General features: G+C 37.1%; 1 protein-coding gene across 6 annotated transcripts in view; it reads right to left on the bottom strand.

Moving 5' to 3' along the window:
* Positions 1-537: 537 nt before the first annotated feature.
* LOC124167636 (la-related protein 4B) overlaps positions 538-16,657 on the bottom strand; it is a 79,507-nt gene continuing 63,387 nt past the window's right edge. For all 6 annotated transcript variants that reach the window (XM_046545636.1, XM_046545629.1, XM_046545625.1 and 3 more), the window contains 3 exons: positions 10,667-11,012; positions 8,879-9,179; positions 538-6,254 (listed from right to left, as the gene is read on the bottom strand). In XM_046545636.1, coding sequence (XP_046401592.1) covers positions 6,025-6,254; positions 8,879-9,179; positions 10,667-11,012 — 877 coding nt within the window. In that variant the 3' untranslated portion in view covers positions 538-6,024. The remainder of the gene's footprint in view (positions 6,255-8,878; positions 9,180-10,666; positions 11,013-16,657) is intronic.

The following is a 16,657-nucleotide window of genomic DNA, read 5'->3' on the forward strand; positions in this document are numbered from 1 at the left end:
TGTTTTTAGCATTGTTGATTTTTCAAAATATGCCCTAAAATGCCTTAGTCTGATGACTAGCTACACTCGTCATAGTGCGATTTGGCATCAGAAGTTCATGTGAAGGTAACTGTTCCTCATTCATCCACTCTCTCATAAATCTAAAAGAAAAGAAACATGAAATTTGCCACCCACTTTCAATAGTGACATCAGTCTTGGTTCACTAACTTGCTCTGGGCAACCATTCATTGTGGGAAGAAAAATGATCATTTCAGTGCAAACCAAATAAAGCATGCAAGGCCAACCTGAGGAAGGGTCGAGTAGCTGAGAAATTCAGCAGGAACAGATGAAATAATCAACTTGGCAGTATAAGGGCTACAGCTGCCTACTCTTCACTGCATTCTGCTTTGGACGTAGACGATGATTAAAAACAAGGAAAATATTCGCCTCTATTTTTCACCCTCAATTCATCAACCTTATCCTCACTGAGTTACATCTTAGAGTATCAAAATCGCATGACTTCTGAGAAAACAGGAATGGTGAAATGACAATTTCAAGTCTTTTAATACTCTTACTGTATTTTGTGGTCATTCAGCTGTACAGAGTTGGCCCACCCCTTCATAAAGAACACCATTAAAGATAAAGCTTATCCTTTTTTTTTCTCATATAAGCAGATTTACCATATTTATTGAACACAAAATCCCCTCTCAAGTCATCAGTACCGAGACTGAAATATTGTGTAAAAATAAGATTAAATATTATAAATAATACACCTGCCATTCGGATGAACATTTCAGCACATGAGACAAGGTGAATATTCCAAAACTCTTTATGCAGGCATACACACAAATCACAAGTTTTATATTGTTTAATAATAACATTGTAGGCAGAAAATTTTGTGCCCATTTTAAAAACCCACCTACAGCAACAGCTACAACATGGAGTGAGGTTTGCCCTTAAAAAGACAATTCTGAGGGAAAATTATGTTCTTTAAAATATTTGCACACCACATTTGTGTAATAATGCACACAGAGCTCTTCAATTGGTTTACTATGACAGCGCCAAATCTGGGAAGTACAGCAAATTAATGATAAATCACCATTCCTAAACTGATTCAGTTCTTTGGAATGGAATGCTGGTGAAAACTAGGAACAACTTGATTAATTTCGACAACATCACACAACATCCACTCAAACTTTTTCACAGAGATGCCCATAGCAGTGTTCACAGAAATGTTGGGAACATGCTGGTTCCAGCAACCCAGATATATAATTCCATTCAAATAAAACCCCCATGTGAAAAGAGCATTATGCTCTCAGCATTAATACTCAAAACACTTACTGAAAATGGAAGCACAATTATTATTATCCTGATTGTGTTAAGCTTCAACTCATCAAGAAAGTGGTTGAATTTGATTGTGATGAAGAAAATCTGCCAATGGTAACCAGTGATATTGATTTTAATGAGAAAAAATAACTAGGTATGCACATTCCCAGCAGTTTCACAATTTTAACAAATGCCACTTGAATAGATAAAATCCAGACAACTAAGTGACAGAGTAGGATTACATTTCTTGACCAAAACTTCCCTGCATTTATTTCATGATCAGAACAATTAGTGGTTATCTCATATTTGTCTCTTACTCACCAATCACAGTCACCCAAGTGGGTTACCAATCTTTAATGAGCCATACAAATGTCATTTACGTCAGTGTGTTCACAGAGTACAGAAACTCTGACAATAATGAAGGCATAACAAATATGTTGACATGGAATACTGGGCTTGTTTAAATGCAGCCCAACCACTGAACTACACAATAAACAAGTCCTCAACACGAGAACTTGCAGTCTTAAAAATGTCCACCTCACAACTTCAATTAGCCAGAAAGATACTATTGAGCACTTGTAATAATTTTTAAATAAATCAACCATATTTACATAAAAGTTTAACAAAATGTGATAAGGGAAAAAGCAAGCCATTTCAATGCAACCCTGTTTAATTAATCCAATTCAGAGCATATAAACAAACCATGATATAAACAGTATATCTCCCAATGAACAACAAGTGCAGGGGTGTCAATATGCTTTATGAAATTTAACATGATAGTGCAAGATACAAAAAGCAGTAAGTGAAAGAATAAAAAAGTTAATAGCCCCGGATATTCTGCTCTTCAAAATCTAAGTCACGGGAAATCATTGAAGCTCTAAGCGCTAATGTAAGTATTACATTCACTAACAGCTCAACTTAAGCTCTTTCCACAATTAAACTTGACCTTAATAAAAAAATTCAGGAAAATAGGCATATATTCTTGATTTACAGATTAGGAAATTGAGATTTCCAGTGATGTTTCAAACAATATCAAAGGGAAACAGGCCATTATTGTCTGTTCTATCATGATTTAGGGATAAGGAAAATTTGGAGTTCCAGGGATGGTTCTAACATAAAATAAACACACTGTCCAATTGAAAAAGGCCACTAATCTGCTCAATTAACCATAAGCATACAAAAAAAAAACAAAAATTGATTAGTGACCATAGAAAATATTCATAATGTCGGCCAGAGCGCATTTGACACCCCTAAATATAATTAATGTTACATGCATTCCAAGATAAATTATAGTGACTAAAATTTAACCTAGCAGATAACTTAATCATACCGTAACAAGGGTATAACGGTTTCAAATAGTTATTTATAAAATTATGAACTAGGGCATTTCCATAGCCAACTTGTTCACTCTCAAATTAAACAGCAGAACATACCTCTTTCATAATTGAAAAGCAATACAAAGTCTTTATAAACAGAAATTTAACATTCGCAACCTGTACAGTTTGTCAAAAATAACTCTTGTTAGTTGAGATACTTTGTACAATGAAAAAGGATACTGCTGCATTACTCATTTATACATAAACATTCATACAATTTTACTCAACTCCAATCACATCACACATTCCAGCATGCATTCTACAACACAAAAAAATTTATGAAACCCTCATATGGTGATGCCAGCACCAATCTAACAGGAAACCACAAAACCTAGCAAATTTTCAGAGATCGTCAAACATTGCCATAAAAAAGGAAAAAAAAACAATCCCTCCCTTTATAACTAAATGACTTCAATTAGAATCCACAATACATTCACTACCACCAGCAGAGCAAGATATAACATCACAACAGGGAGCAAAGAGGTTGAAGTAAAAATGTTGATGAAGGCCACCAAATGATGAGCAAAATAAAATGCCAGTGTATCTCACAATGATAAAATCAATTTATGAAAATCAACTCTATTTTACTATTTGGCATTGGCAAGCATCAAGCAAATAGAATGCAAAAATGGCACTGGACAATAAAGAAGTAAATTTCGACAATAAGTTAACCGAAGTTCCCATGCACTCATTACCCCACACCTCTTACGCTCCCTGTGATCAAATGAGCACCTCAAGACTGTCTCCTTTAACTTTTGGGTTTATCACCTAAACTTTAAATTTTTGAGGGCAGATGTGGGAAGGTAGCCCAGGATTCACTAACCAACAACCAAAACTTCTCATTTAGGCAAAATATTTTTTTTACTTTTCATGGACATCAGTACAAGATCACAACTCAAAACTTTCCAACATTGCCTACATAATATTTATGCAAATACTATCCCTGATATTACACACCAATAGTTTAATTTCAGTATGTGCTATCACAGTTACTGCATACACACACATGCATACAGATTCTCAGAGAAGTTGTTTAATGATTAACTTTTCACTTTAATTTTCTTACATCTATCAAGACAGGCCCTATTTTCTTCCATTTTCCAAACACGATAACAGCCAATGTATTATTGTTGCTCTCCAAATAAAAAAAGCACAAGTTGCCCCTCTGTACGATTCTAGGACGTTTCACACGGCCTTATTAGTCTTCTTATCACACTTTTAAAATCACACCAAATTTGTTTCATGTAACCTTAACTCACAAATTTGCTTCTGCTACGATGACTTACTGCAATCTTTTTCTTCGGTACTCTCATAATTAAAAGAGTAACAAATTAGCACTACAAGACTGACCACCATCACGTCAACAATAGGAAGAAATTAAGGAACCTCAAAAGCACAAAGGTCTTGGCTACACTGCAAAAAAGTATCCTACACATCAAAAAAATATTTTTCTGATACCAAGAAGGCCTTCAAAGCCTTCCAAACCTCCTAACACACTTAGAGAAGTGAAGCTGTCTTCCAAAGGCAGGCTTCACCACCGCTAATCTCAAGGAATCAAAATATTTTTTCCTACTGTGTGGACCTCACAGTGGCAATTACTATGAGTGTGTATATATATGCATATTTTATATTTGATTAAATAGGTTGAGTGTGCATAATTTTACGGTTGATAAGCTCCTTTCCATGTAGAGATAGCAGATCCACCAAGCATCAATCTAGGTTAGGCACAACATAACAAAAATGCTTCCGACAACATTCAAAATATTTTCTATTAGGCACTGAAGGCCAAATGAAATTAACAAATTTTACTTGAAATAAACATATTTTATAACATACCTTTAACACTTCCTTTCCAAACTTTAGTAAATGATCTAAGTGATTGGAGACCAAGAATCAGAAAGTATATGTTTGATACGTCTAAGGTGATTAAAAAAAGCACCACATGAGGGAGCATACCACTCCCAAGTCAATCTCCAACCCCTTATGCTCTTAAAGAACACTTCATCAAGCATCACATCATTTAATCTAATGACTTGCTTTCTTAATAATTAGGTATATTACAACCTCATGCTTCACTCTACAAATATGAAAACAAATCCTCTCAGCAGTTTTTTTTGGCAATCATACTTCCCCAAGATATTTCCACTACATTTGGAAGGAAACTCCAATAACAATATAATTTGTGGTTTTTCCTCTTGATATAATTAATACAAAAGCCTATTTTTTTATTATTTTTACAAGAAATTGGCCGATTAATCGCCAGCATGTCGCTGCCTTTATCACAAACACAACCTCCGCACCAGCTGCACTTCTTATATAGTGTTATATACATTTTGCATCTTGGTCTTCAATACTTTTGACAGACTAAGATACCAGTGGTGTTTTGAACGCCAACGCCAGATCAACTACTGCCTGGCTTCAATCCAAACAGGCTAGCTTAACAAACTGATGGCCAACAATAAGCCATCAAAATGCCTATACATAACAAAAATCTGAGGGAGACAAACACAAACTAAGTCACTGAGGTTGGTGGAGGACTGAAAGGGGATTAAAAACATCTCCTATCTAATAAGGAAACAACCTCTTTTCACCCATGACCAATCAAACAATACCTACATTTCAAACTGACATTTAGCCATTAAATACATCTATTCCTCCTCCAACCCCACTGGAAAAAAATATATATATATATTTATATATTTCATGTATCACGATTGAAACAGTCCTTCACAAAATAATCATTAATTCGTATAGCATGGCCCAACTGCAAATCACCCTCATTTTATCTCAAGAGCCAACCGACTTGATAAAATTGCATTATGGGTACATGTGCTCATAAGCACACCAAAAAGAAAATATTTCATGCGCATGTAGCTTATATCACAAACGCATGCAAGAGACTTCTAATCTTCCTTGCAGAGACGCTGAGGCAGCACATTTCAGTGGCAATTGCAATTCAACTAGTGATTCTGCCCTGATGAAAGTTTTATTGCCTCCTCATTACACAAGCTAAAACTGTATTATTTCACATTTCAATAGCATGGATGAAGATGGCAATCCTGGTATTACAGATGGAAGCAAGGCAAATGAAGAGGATTCAAAATTGCAGGCTTCCCGTTTATCCTCTATCCAACTGCATTTTTTTCCATATAAGGCAGTGGAGGAGCTCATTACTAACTTTCAGAGCAAACAAAACCAGAAATCTAACCTGCTCATCCTCTTCGGCAGCTATATACTTAGCCTCAGCTTAGCCACATACGGTAGGAAGGACAAATCCACAAATACACAAGAGTTCCTCCCAGTTAATTTGAACAAATGGCCATCACACGTCACTCCTGGACATCTATTTTGGAGACCTAGGCTGAGGAGCATGCTCCCTAAACCGTGACGCACGACCCGTGTTACTGCTCCCTTCTGCACTTGAACCACCTTGTCCTCTATGATGGTAGTAACTCCCTCCACCACCATGATGCTGTCGCTGATCCCTGCCAAATGGTACAGGACGTGGACCACTACCACCACCACGGCCTCCACTACTCAGTCTAACTGAAGAGTTACCTCCATCACGGTAGTCTGGAATGCAGAGCATTGCATGCAATTACTAGCTAGAAAACACTAGGTAAATAATTATTAAGTAATTCCTTTGCATACATATTCCATTTCTCTCATTTTGTGGCTAAGAACTATTAGTACAAAAATGGTAATAATAATTTGGTAATTTTGGATTGAAGCAACAGTGAATGTTAATTGAAGTGAAGCAATTAATTTCTTTAGACGACCTCAAATATATTCAGAGTATTAAAATAAAAATTTTTGAGGACCAATACTAAAGGAAGTTTTCCCATGTGGTGATAATGGTGTGAGGTCCCAGAAAGAGCAGAAAAAAGTACAATATAGCATGTAAGAGATGCACCTTTTTTCCCAGAACTTGCAGCCAAAAATGGGGGTGCATCTCTTACAAAAATGTAATTTCTCCCACCACCCCTCTTCACCTGTCACAAGTCCAAGGGGAACGGATGTCCTTGGTTTTCAGCGTGAGTCAGTCATCTGAAACCATAGGTCAAGAAACAAGCGGCAGGCAGGGGAGTTTCTCCCTTAGCGACATATTTTTACAATGCTCCTGTTTGCGTTTCTTACTCATAAGCATCGCACCGTCGCTTCGGTGCCTCAACATGGAAAAGATCACACGGGGTTTTTCTATGGAGGACACGCTAAACTAACTGCTACAAGTGGGCATCATGTCACATTTATATTGCAAATAGTAAACACATATCATACCTAGACAAATACATAGTTTTGAAGGATAATACCTGATTAATAGTCAACATCTGTCTTGCCGAGTGATTTCCATTACGCTGAGGGCCTGATTTTTCAAAAATCATCTTCAAACGCTATTATGAGGATTATAGCAATTGAAAATTATATTGGTGTTAAAACCTGCAGTTTAAAAAATTCAAACAATAGTGTACAATGTTGGACTAAATGGCAGATTGAAGAAATCTGAAATGCTTGTAAGTGAAGAGCACTGAAGGAGAGGTAGAGGGGAAGGAGCAAGCTTCCTCTGTCTTTCAAGCAACAAGGCTACAAGCAAAGGAGGGGCACATCTGATCTTGCATGTGATGTCGTTGCCTTCAAAGCGAAGGGACAAATAAGCAGCAATGTGATATACGCAGTTTGCATTGCCTGAGTTTCCAGTCTGTCTTGTCTACTTTGAATGTGCTCATGCTAAACATATTTGTGCTGTTTGGACTATGTTAAACAATAGTAGCCTTTTTGTAACTATAAAGCTTTGTGTCAATCAATTACAGCTTAAAATCTTTAATGTTGTCTGATATGCGTCGGGTTAAAGTCGCATTAAAGCGGAGATATGCGATTGCGCACTGTAATGTTTAGATAACATGAACACGGAGCTTCCGTGAAGGTAATGGGTGCGCGTTAACCATGCAGCAGCAGTTATATGAAACCAGGACTATTGGCAATTTCTCTACGAAAGCGAGTGCCTGGCTATGACTCATGCTATCTCTACTTCCACTTCCCCCACCGCCTTCACTTTTACCATTCCCTTCCTCTCCAGTTTGACCTTGAATAGTCACAGCATAAATTTGGCCTCCTGCGATGAAGTCTCTGGTTCCTTTGGGCCATATTCCACCGAATGTGAGGCCAAGGCAATAATTCTGCATTTGCGGAATGCAATATACAATGATTGATCGTAGACAACCTTTCTTTTAATTAGGGATTGCTTAACCATTAAAGAATCTTTTAAAATTGATCATGAGTTTTTTTCCCTGCCACTGATCGTTGTCTGTATGCTAAAGCAGGCATCCAAGTAAACTTAAGTTGTAATGGAAATAATAAACCCGTTGTAGCCTTGCATTAAAATGCAAATATCCTGTTGCTTTTGCGTTCGATTAATTTTTCTATGAAGATTGCGGAAAACATCAAACAATTGTAAAATTCATACACGGATAAGCCATAACAAGGATAAACCGCAGCCAAGTAATCAGGAGTCTGCTGAATTTATGACAAAAAATTCTGTTTAGCTATCCATGATAGCTATTGTGAATGAGATAATAAAATCAAAGGATAATATTTTGGGTCAATTAGGATGAAATAAATAAATGAACTTCCAGCATGTGAAGGAAGGCAGTATATCCCTGTTTGTCCACTTATCACCTATGCTGTAGCATCCCTCACAACAAGCACACAAAATGTAGTCAAATTAAGGGATGCATTGAGAGCCATTCCAGTAACCTCCCAATGATTACAACCTGAACAGGTTTTACAGGAAACTAGCTAACCTTAAGAAATATTTGGTCCAATGGATATTTCCTGAGCAGGAAAATGTTTATCTGCACTTATTTCATTCTCGGAGAAGGAGATGGGAACAAAGTTTCCTTTGCTGTTTTTTTCGACTCCTCAAAATTATATCCATTCAGATACACCCGGATATGATACTACCTAGTCATTGTTTTCTTTAACTTGCACCTCTCTTAACCCGTAAGTACCCTTGAAATTATGAGCATAGCTTTATTTGATACTAATCATGATATAGTATGTTGCTTGAATTAATGTGGGTCTACTAGATAAGCTGTTTCTGTGATTGATTGTAGGGGTAACTGTAGGTGCATCAATGAGACAGCAAAGCTAGGAAAAAATGTTCACAAGTAGGAATTAACAGTAACAACTATGACCCTTACCCCTGTAATCACCATGACGAGAAAAAGGAGCATTACTGGCTTTTTCATGAGGCCTTGAACCAGACTGGGAATTACTTGAAACGTTCCCTTCCTTCCTATGCACATCAGTACATTTCTCTGTCTCTTCTGATCCAGAACTCTTCTCCTTCTGCTCGTTCATTTTCTCTGCCTTCTCACGGTGGCTCTGAGCAACTTGAGCATAGCTTAGCCGAGCCACAGTTGCACCAGCTGTGGTCCCTGCCGAGGAAGTGGGAGGCAATGCACCCATTGAAGGTCCAGAAACAACTTCATGTTGCTTTTGCTGAAATAAAAAAATTGTTTCACCCAATGTTTTTATAACCAGCATTGAAATATAGAATCCAAAGAAAAAATTCAATCATTTCATCTTGTGATCTTAGTGCATTAAAGCATATAAATAAACAACTATCATATAACCATTTCTTTTAAAAATATTGTGTAAAAACCTATCTTCCCTCATTTACTTGTTTTCTCACTCTTTCATATTTATATACAGTAACAGTCAACTATACAACCCTCAGTTACATGATGACCTAACTTGTACACAGACTTTTTTGGTCCTGTGAATACCCCATAAGAACCCATGAATTACCAACCTTGGTTTATACGATGACCTCTGTTAAGAAATGCATTTTACCAGTCCCCAGTCACCTGAGCGGTTGTGCTGTGCACGCATTACTCAGAGATGCTAATTAATGTAAAGTTAAGAATAAAGCTAAAGAATAATAAATTTTAATCATTAACAATACTAATTATGAGATATTTATTGTAGTTATTGTGGATTATAGCAGGGGCTATTTTGCCATCTCGCAACCAAGCAGTCTCAGCTTATTAAAAACACTGGTATGTTTCCTCAATCTTTTATTTTCACCAACCATGGTTTCGGCAACTTGTGCCATTATCACGGTACATAGCCTTGGGTGAAAGCCTTTAGATATTGGTTTTTCAGGAAGGGGAGGGGAGAGGGAGGGAGGAGAGGGGTTATTGGGGAGTGTTCATTCTGAGGTTACTGATGACATCAATGGGTGATGGGTTGGAGGTAGGGTAATGTTCAGAAGGGGTGAGTTGTGAGGGAGGAGAGGTGAGGGGTGAGGGAGTGATGTACCCCATGTAAAATGGCCGTAACAGAAAGAGTTAAGGTGAACGCCCTTAGAGAAAAACTCATACCACCAGTCTTCTTATAATCATTAAAGTCAAATTCAAGAAGTGAAAGATATGGTAGTCCCTTTTGACTTAGGAATTATTTAGCACCATTAGATTGAAGTTAACACAACAAGCGTACAGCACAATAAATCGAGATATATCATCAGAAGGGGGAGTAGATTTCATCCACTCTTGCAAAAATTTCATGTGAATATTCTTTTCTAATAAGCAGATAGTCAAAGAGGCAAGATTTTGAGGCTATAAGCTATTTTTTTAATTCATCACTTGTGGTTGTAACAACAGTTGTGCAGTTCATTATATTGCCTGCTTAAAAAAATGATTTAAACACTAAAAAATCTTAATTTAGGAATATCCCAGGTCCTGTGCGTTCTGGAGCAACCATGGAATGAAATTTGGAGGAGGTAACCGACAGCTGAGGTCATTTGCCCCATGAGGTAAGGAATTAATAGCGAATTGGACGGAGAAGTTCAAATTGGGAGGGGAGACAGCCTTGAGTGATTAATATAATTGTGTTAATTTTAACCATTACAATACCTTCAATAATAATAACAATTTATACTTTCTCAACTGATTAATTACAACACTTAGATGGACGAAATAACTCACCACTGCAGCAGGATTGGAGATTGTTAACGTTCCAACAGATGCCACAGAGGAACCAGGAATAGGTGAACTTGCTGCAGTTGTATTGGTACCAGCAGCAATTTTAGAGGGGGCGGTTTCAGTAACTATGGATGTGGTCATTGTGGCAGCATTAGTTGTGGTGGGGAGAGGCCGTGAATTCCCTCTCCCATGCCCACTACTTGAGCCAGATGAGCCACTGCCCAGGCCTTCTGACGACCGCTTTGAGGGAGCACCACCCAGTAGCAGGCTAGTCCCTGAACTGCCATTCATAAAAATATCTTCAGTCTTCGTGGATTTGTCAGCTGTGCACTTGACAACAGGAACAGGCCTGAGAAAAATGAGGAATAATGGAATCCCTGATATAGCAAGAAAAAAATTGTTTCTACATTCAAAATACGATCACTGAAGTTATCCACAAAAACAAAAGAAAGATAATGGTAGCTTTATGATATTTATCTGTTCTAGCAGACCGATAGAATAGTTAATTTCAAAGTCAAAGTATATGGACATGACTTCCAGTGATGATCTGTTTAAATAAGGCCAGCATTAATTCAGTGTGAGCAACTGTGTTTACATACAAAACACCAGAGTTTAAATTATTTAAGATGCTATTGAACCAATTCATAATTTAAAGTAGATGCGTTAAATTATCACATTAAATTTACTTTATAGAACACCATTCAAGATATACATCCCCACCCCAATACCCACAGTGCAGCTAGCACTTCGATCTCAAATGATTATGTTTCAACAATTTTTCATTTGCAAACAATATGAAGATAACAAGGAAGTACTTTTAACTCATTGTATTTAAAACTTAAGCAAGGCATGTGAACTTCCCTATTGTCTATCTGCAATAATCAGTGCATCACCACAGCTTCAATGAAATGGTTGATAGGAAGTGGGCAGTCATTAAGTTACCTGTATTTAAACTAGGGGTGAGTCATCGGATCTACCTACCCATTGAATCCCTAGGAAACAAGGATGATATTCAGGACTTTTACTAAGCAGATGATCCGTAAGGAAGTTTCTAATCATTGCCTTAAGTTAAAACCTTAGGATTGCAAGGGTGGATCTGATAACAAAACTTTAAGGGAAAATGATACGCATGAACAATCAGCCATTCAGTGCTGTCGAGGATTAAGGTTTCCACACACTCATTTGTGACTTGGAGCCCTGGTACACCATCCCTACCACGAAACATCAGTCTTTTTCATCATGATTCTTATTTAGAGAAGCTTAGACATAATTTACAAAGCTTTCTGCACCTGATCAACCATGTACCAACAACTGATACATGCACATGGGCATACCCAGTGAGGGGCAGGAGGGGGCCCCCCCTAGAAGCAAAAAATCGCAAGTTTTTATAGAAAATAATATTTTTTCAAGCAAATAATTTTAAAACTAATAAGTTGTTACAGTTTCCTTAAAATGTTGATTTCATTCACCTTTTCCATTCTGAATCTTACCTACAACTTGAACAACCCTGGCTATCTGTCCATAATAATGATATCAAATATTGCTTTACACCCTTCATAGGAAATGGGTAATGAGGCTGTAGGTAATTCTTCCATGAAACATGCTATGAGGGCTCCTAATTCTGAAATTGCTTTATCCCAATCACAAGTAAATACCTTATTACATAAACTGATTATATGTTTCTTTCTGGAAGTGAATATGATTGGATATTCTCAAGAAATTTTCAAAATTTTAACAATTTTATGAACGTGGATTCGAGATTCAATTCAAATCCCAGAAAGATTTGATTTTGGATTAGAGAAAATTGTGGATGTGACCCATCCTTAATTAGAACAAAAGTAGTCAATATGACACAGAAGAAAATAGCTTGCATTATTATGAGATATATGCAGGCTAAGGTTAATACCAGCAACAAATTAAAGAATAGCCAGCTAAGTCTTTGTTGTCAGTACTTTTTCCCTGAAAAATTTACGCGCACATCCCTTTCGTCAATCGACTATCGTCTTCCGCTACTCAAGGTCTCCTTCTCAGTGTGTGAAGAAAGCTGCATAACATCATATTTTAGACAACAGGGTCTGCTGGAGTTGGCATTGGTCAATAATTATAGTGATATGGATTGGTTCTTTTCCTAACCCCTGGCCTGCAAACAGGCTTCCTTTGTCACCTGAAGCATGGCTTTTCCTGCATTCCCCTTCCAAAGATCCTACTCAAGCCTAGTCAGCAGAGAAGAACAATATTGCCCTCATTTTCCTGATCGAGACCATCCCAGAATGAGTCTATTAACAGCTGAATAACAAAGCAGCAGCAAAGGACCGGGCAACCACCCGAAGCACTCACCTCAGAAAGGACTACTTAAGTGGCGGAAAATATGGTCAGCACCACTCTGAAGTACGAGAGCAAAAATCACAATGTTTCTCCCCGTGTCTTATGAATATTTCCAGCATGCATGGACTTATGAATGTGCGTGGTGTATTTTTAAACAAAAATAGGAAACCTAAACTGCAGACCTTAAGACTACAGTAGAAAACATTTGGCAAAATAGATGCCAGTATACAATCTCTCTGTGTTAAGTTATGTGTCTGATATACTACAAGTTACCCTAACCAATAATGCTACTTAATTGCTTCATTTGAATGGGTAATTTGCTCTAATATAAATTAATTTACTCATAAAGGAAGCAATTTACCCCATATTAACAATCTTTTCATACTAAATAGTAGGATAAGAATTTTGATGCATAGAAGTTGGCAATTCACTGACAGAGCCAAAAATTAGTGATATTTGAAAATAGTGCCCTCAGCCACGGCCATGTGGTTCATTTATTTTTAACTATTTACTGTACTACTGCAATACATTTTAGGATAATGAAATAAATCACATTATTTCCCTGTGATCTTTTTAAAATCTTAACAACATAGTCCAGAATCTTATATTGAGGATCATTTTTTGTTTCCATTAGGGTTGAATGGATCAAGGATTATTTTTTAATCTTGTTCGAGAAGAGATCCTTGATTTCAGGAGTTGGATCTTCGGATATTTTCAGATCTAAATGCATTTTTAACTGCCTGCAATAAAACAAAGTGAGTCTTCTAGTTTCTTCTAGGGCCCAAATGAGATGTAGCATACTTCCTTCATCCTTAAAGCAATGAGGGAGCAAGGGACGAACACATCCGATCTTGCATGCGACGTCACTGCCTTCGAAGTGAAGGCAGGCGAGCTATGTGATGCAGTGTATGCAGTAAGAGATGTGTATGCAGTAAGAGCTTCCAGTAAGGCTTGTCTTGTGCTAGTGTGCACATGCTACGCTTGTTTATTTAAAAATTGTGCTGTTTGGACTATATTGAATATTTTTTGGTATAGCCTAGCAGTAGCCAGAAAGCCAATCAATTAGAGCTTAAAAAACTTAGAAATACTGTGATAAAAAATTTAGAAATACCTTGCCTTAGATATACTGTCAGATATGCATCGCATTTGGTCTCATTCATTTCTAAACTTTCTGCGTGTCATCCAATTGTCGAAAGCTATTGAAACATTTTTGGGCCCAGAAGGTGACTCACCGAGCATTTGGCTAACAGAAACAGGGAGAATTGAAGCTGGTAGGTCGAAAAAGGTCTCTTAGGGAGACTGTGTAGGGATGAATCACATTTCATTGTTCCCATGTAACTTGATATTTTCCCTAAAAGCCAATGATTCATGATCTGTGTGGTCTCGGAAACCAAAGAAATCATCAGAGGCATTGGCTGAGTACTAATGGAAGGTCAAGGGAGGGCAGAGATTAGCAATTATGTGAAATCTGTGATGCAGCTACTTATGACATGGTGATTTCCCCATGGTTTTTCAGTCTCTAGGGAAGAATCATTCTATGCGCGTGTCCTATTTTTCCTTAAAATTTTCTACAGCTGAAATTCTGTTTCATTACCCATACTAAAGATTTTAAACAAAATGGTTCGTGAATAGGACAAGCATCGCAGTGCAATGGAAATGAGAGGAGAGGACAACTGTTTTCATTCCTCCTTATGGGTTGCTGCATTTACTGAAGCATTTATTTAAAATTTTGGATCCAGATTCCATGTCTTAAGCAACTTTGGATCCGAAGTTTCCGATGAAGGGCAATATCCGTCGATATTTGGATCTGAGGCATCCAATCCGACTAACATTTGTTTCAATACAATGCTAAAACAAATGATTTAGTAACACAGCGGTTCAATACAGAAAAATGCTGACTTGACCACTTCTTAATAGAAGTTATGAAAAAAAAAATTTAGTGTCGCAAAAAGGAAATCACTCTGGTGATACCAATATTACTAGGGAATTAACTCTGCGCCATCTACCTCTAATGCAGTGCTCTATGGTGTTTTCTAATTGGTCATAAGTTTACATACAAGGTAATACACAGTATTTAATCAATAATGGAAGGATAATAATGTTGTGAACTGGTGTAGTAACATTGTACCAGGTTCTATATATAGCAATGCCATGGAGACAGAGTATACACAAAAGTTGGACATTTACTGTACGCCTCATAAGACACTAAAACCCTTGATGGAAAAGAATTTCAGCAACACAGAGGCATGGCTTAACCCTCATACAACCAGTTTATGAAAATAAGGCTCTTCAAAAAATTTACCTGTTGTCACTACTGTTATTTTCACAGCTTTGCCTTGACTTGCAGTATACCACGATAAAACGAGACCCCACCATGCAGAAATAAACACTCCCTATAGCAAATTGTCGCTTTACCGGAGGTGGAGCAAATAATAGCCAATACAACTATTGTCAACACTTACGTAGGAACAGGATTGGTGTGGCAACGGAGACATTTCTATCTGATAAACATTATCATAAATCCAGATAAAAGGAGATTTTTTTTGCATCAATGAAGTTCCTTACCTTAATAACAAACCATTCAATTATTATCCAAATGCACAACCAATGAAGCCACTTTGTATGTACATAGTGCATTTACGTAATCATTCTATTATTTTGGTATTTTTCACTGAAAATTCAAAATCCAATTACTAGAGGTCTGTGAAAGTGGTTTTATTTTTTGCTAAAATTAGTTTTAAAACCATGTGATTTCGGTGTTATAGAAAATCTTGGTGGTGTTATTATAATGCCACAATTTTTCCATGTTCATTGGTTCAAGGTATATGAATGGTTCAAGTATGCAGTCTTGGCAAATATGATCGGCAAATGGCAAATCCCCACTACCTTATATGTGTATACTTCGAGAGCCATTCCAGAATTTTTGCATTGTCAAGTTTCTCTACACTAAATAAAGCCTTTAAAAATTCTTCAGCAGTAGTAACAACAAGCTTCTCCTTCGCTTTCTTTGACTGAGTGACTGTGTGTTCAAATGATAGCTGTCATTTTGCGGGTGTCATTTCTTTCGCATGATTATGTGTATCGGTAGTGATGTGCTTTGCCTTGACCAAACACGACGCATTTCTGACTTTATTTAATATTTCACCCCACCTTGTCTTGTACTTATGTCTCAGCTAGCTTTCTCAGACTCTGCTATGGAAAAATTCCTTCATGATCTATCTCTAAAAAATTGGGAAGAGATATACTCGAGTCTGGATTTGAACTCAAAACTTAGTGCCTTTCTTAACATTTTTCATATCTATTTCAATGCAGCTTTTCCACTAAATGTAAAAAAAGCAGAATCTTCCCTCTAAAGGAAAAGATATATCCTGAGAATGTTCTTAAAAGTGCCGTTACTGTACGCAACCTTTACTCCCTGATAAAAAGTGGTAAAAATGAATTGATTCCCAGTTACAAAGTAGCCAGGAAAGACTTTAAATCTATGGTAAACAATGAACGTAGGATTAAAATTGATACATACATAAAAAACTCAAACAACATTATAAAGGCTTCATGGAAAGTGATCAAAGATAACACAAAATCCTCCTGTGGAACCCTGACCCCCTCCCCGATCTTCTTTAATGGCACTCCTTGCTCTGATCCATCAATCATTGCAGACAGCTTCAATAA

This window comes from Ischnura elegans, chromosome 1 (assembly GCF_921293095.1).
Source record: "Ischnura elegans chromosome 1, ioIscEleg1.1, whole genome shotgun sequence".
NCBI classification, from domain to species: domain Eukaryota; kingdom Metazoa; phylum Arthropoda; class Insecta; order Odonata; family Coenagrionidae; genus Ischnura; species Ischnura elegans.